The 4,116-nt window shown below is 38.9% G+C and overlaps 1 protein-coding gene across 1 annotated transcript in view; it reads right to left on the reverse strand.

Moving 5' to 3' along the window:
- Positions 1-4,116, reverse strand: part of CHL1 (cell adhesion molecule L1 like) — an 84,002-nt gene that overhangs the window by 34,899 nt on the left and 44,987 nt on the right. The window contains exons 12-13 of the mRNA XM_015826678.1: positions 1,599-1,750; positions 553-718 (exon numbers count right to left, since the gene is read on the reverse strand). Of these exons, the coding sequence (XP_015682164.1) occupies positions 553-718; positions 1,599-1,750 (318 nt within the window). The remainder of the gene's footprint in view (positions 1-552; positions 719-1,598; positions 1,751-4,116) is intronic.

Below are 4,116 nucleotides of genomic sequence, written 5' to 3' on the forward strand. Positions count from 1 at the left end.
AATTTTTTTTTCCTATTCCTCTTGTGCTCTTCATTTTATTCCTTTGTTGGTTGTATAGCATGAAGTCACAGTTAGTCCTAATGCAGAAGTGACCCCAAAGCACAGCATGATGAGAGCCAGTTTGGCCTAGTGCAAGGATGGGCAGCTGTGGCCCCTTTACAACCTGTGGACTTCAAGTCCCAGAATTCCTCAGCCAGCATAGTTCAGGTTGTAAAGGGGCCGTAGTTGTCCACCCCTGGTCTAATGGTTAAGGCACAAAGTTAGAAAGTGGGAGACTGTGAATTCTAGTCCTGCCTTAGCCATCAAAAATCAGCTGGGTGACCTTGGACCAGTTACTTTCGGCCCACCTCACCTCACAGGATTGTTGTTGAGGGGAATATTGGAGGATGAATATACATGTTTGCTGCTTTGAGTTATTTGTAAAAACAATAAAGGTGGGATATACAACTAAATAAATAGATGATAAAAGTCAGACGATCGTACAAAAAAATACATATGGTTATTCCTGTGATATTAAAGGAAAAGAATAAAGGCAAACCATTCTCTTGTTACCTTCCATCCTCAGTGTCATTCATCTCCAGTTCCTCTCCATCCTTTTTCCAAGAAATTTTAAACTGGTGTTTCAAATGTGGGTCACATTCAGAATGACATTTCAGTAAAACTGAATGTGATTTCAAAACTTGTGGATTCTTAGGTATAATTGAAATTTTGGTCGCATCTAAAAAATTGAGAAAAAAACCAAACCCATGGCCAATTTTATCATTTGGTTGTAAAATTGCATTCCGATGGCAAAATATATAGCAGGTTCTTTCATTAAATGAATTACACATTTTATCTTATTTATCCCTATACAAAAGGAATATTTACTGGAATTGATGTAATATAAAATATTAAATTTATCACAAACTATTAATCCTGTTTTTCATGTGAGAGAAATGTACATACCCATTTTTAAAATATGTTGTTAAATGTGTTTTGCTTTACCAACATACAAATTGTGTATTTTGCAAAATATTTATGGAGAACATTTCAAAATGCTTTTACTATACACTGACACTTTCACATGGTAAGGCATGTACAAAAACTAATCATCTTCATCATTATCACTATTGATATACAAAGGACACAATTAATGAAAAAATGAAAATGATGATAAATAGTTGTAAATAAAGAAGAAGTTATAACTCCATTCAACTTCAGCAAAACTGTTTCCCCTCTCTACTTTTTTACCATTGTAGCTAATGGGCTCATTACAGCTATGATTCCTGGCTACCTTAATCATTTGAGACAGATGTGTAAATTCAATAAAGGTGAGTGTAGCTCAGGGTTAAAATGACGGGTCCTTGGTGTTCCCTGAGCTTGCTTGTTTTCTTGCAGATGTTTCATTACCCAAACATCATGACTGTTGGCACTAGCACTGATGATGTTACCCAGTTTGGGTAATGAAACATCTGCAAGAAAACAAGCCAGCTTAGAGAGATGTGTGAAGGGCAAACAGCAATTCTTATTCTGCCCTTACAGCCAAGTGCAAGCATTTTATTGCATGCAATAAAATTAACTGCATCTTCAACTATTGCTTATGTTCACATTTATATCACCTCTGACAGTGAGAGTAGCAGTGATGGCACGTTTCCCAACAGAGTTTTTCACCAGGCAGGTATAAAATCCAGCATCTTCTTTCCTTGTTTCTCTAATCTCCAAGGTTCCATTTTGATCCACCTCAAGAAGTTGCATGCTGTCATCTTTAGTCCTAGGAAGGAATTTGCAATCAGATGTATGCATTTATTACTTATTGATCAATATAATTTTTAAACTTTCCTTTAACAGTAAATCATCTGGGAGAGGAAAAATCCTGGAACGAGCCATGTTAGAAACACAGCCTATTTAAAAAAACAGGCATAGTATTGAGAAATAATTCAATGGCACCAACCTAGAAGCAGTAAGACCAATTTCCAAGATCAAAAGTGTTCTCCGGTATGTTTTTAAAACAATGTTATAAAAAAGTTATTTTCAATCCTGTTTTTAGTGACTAGAGAGAAGTAATAGCAAGCTAGTTTTAATTTGACAGCTGAGAAAAAAAAAGCAAATCAAGGATATTGCATATAATTAAGAATACCCCTTCCTTCAGAAACCTAAACTTTGTGCAATTCTAAAGAGATGGAGGGAAATCCAGGTAGAAGATATGAGGAATGGCTTTTCTTTACATATCGCATTGCTATCTTTCCTTTGCTCTCAGAGTGAAATAAAATTAGTGATGTTTTTTTTCCCAAGCTTGAATAGAGGAGGTAATCCTGATACCCCCAGAAACTGAAGAGTCTTTGAATCTGATAGATCCAAAGTAGATTCAGCTCACCCCCATTGTAAGGCCTATTATCATGGCCAGTGAAAATCTCAACAGTCATGATCTGCACCCACAGATCAATCTGATAGAAGAGAATATTGGCCAGCGCAGAGTTGAAATTTGGGGTCCTTGGTATTCTCTAAGCTTGGTGGCTTTGTTGCAGACATTTCACTGCCAAGTTAGTTGACATTGTCAGTGAAATGATGACGATGTTTGGTAATGCACAAAGTCTTCAAGAAAATCACCAAGTTCAGAGAACACCAAAGGCCCCAAAGATCAGTCTATGCACAGAACTCCATCCTGCTTGCAGAGATAACTCTGCTTTTTCTTAACCTCCATTAAGCCATTGCATATAGAGGTTGTTCTATTAGTCTTCTTATAGAAAGCATATTTTAGTTTAAATTTATGACAAGCTGTACAACAAATGACAAAGGGAGACTCAAGGACTGGAGACAAGTAATTGTTTTTTGGCCAAATGGAGGAATTCTACCTCCCTTCCCTTTGACCTCCACAGGTTTTTGTGGTGCTGAGAAAAGGAAGGTGGGGCGATTTATTTATTTTAAAAGATTTATATAGTCATCCATCTTACATGGCATAACTCTGGGTGGCTAATACCAAACAATAAAATAAACAGTAATCACAGAGAGAGAGAGAGAGGAGAGAGAGAGAGAGAGAGAGAGAGAGAGAGAGAGACAGAGACAGAGACAGAGAGACAGAGACAGAGACACACACACACACAGAGAGAGAGAGGAGAGAGAGAGAGAGAGAGAGAGAGAGAGAGAGAGAGAGAGAGAGAGAGAGAGAGAGAGAGAGAGAGAGAGAGAGAGAGAGAGAGAGAAACACCAGCATGAAACTTCCCAGTACCCCAAATACAGCATATCCCCATACATCTAAACAAACTGTAGAGCTTTGCTGGGCTCCACCCTCTCACTATCCCATCTCTTGTGGGAAAAATCAGATCTTTAAAGTTTTGGGGAAGGCTCAGAATGTAGAGACTTACTGGATCTCAGAGAGTAGGTAGGGAAGCTATGGAAAAGGCACAGAACCTATCTAGGTTCTGATAAAGAAAGGACTTACAACTTGTCCATTCTGTGACACCTAGGGAAGCAGTTAGATTCCCTAATGGATAGGTAATCCTGCAAATTCTCAAAGTGTCTTTGGAGATTCTCAATCATCCAGGTATGGTTGTCCCTTTGTTTCAAAAGACAACTGGACTTCCTGTCATAGTTCCGATAGATGAGACCATGTAAAAGAACTTCAAGGCAAGAATTTCTTCCTTAAAGAACATTTTTATTTGGCTACAACATAACGGCACATACAAAGGTGAACCCAAGACTAAGTTCTCCTCCCCTAGGTTACAAAGTTGCAAGCTACATTCCGCACCCCAAATTGCTGTCATAAATCACATTCACCAAATTTTAGAAAATGCGGGCACTCCTTCCAGCTGCTCCAGCCCACCAAAATATTATCAGCAATGACCTTGATTCCCATACATGTGAATTGTTTTGGCTAACTGAGAACTACCCCTCTCTGTCCTTCTTCTAACTAAATATGTGGCAATGAAGACAAAATTTTACTGGTTTACCGGGGAGCTGAGAGAGATGAAACGCCGGAAAAGACGCCTAGAGAGCCGTTGGAGGGCCAGCCGAACCGAACCCGCTCGAACACAGGTAAGGACACATGTTAGATCCTACCTAGTGGCGATGAGAGTGGCTAGGACTAACTACTATTCCTCACTCATCGCGTCATCAGATAGTCGCCCGGCCGCCCTCTTC

The sequence above is a fragment of the Protobothrops mucrosquamatus genome, unplaced genomic scaffold, assembly GCF_001527695.2.
Source record: "Protobothrops mucrosquamatus isolate PMUCROS unplaced genomic scaffold, P.Mucros_1.0 scaffold3231, whole genome shotgun sequence".
NCBI lineage: Eukaryota > Metazoa > Chordata > Lepidosauria > Squamata > Viperidae > Protobothrops > Protobothrops mucrosquamatus.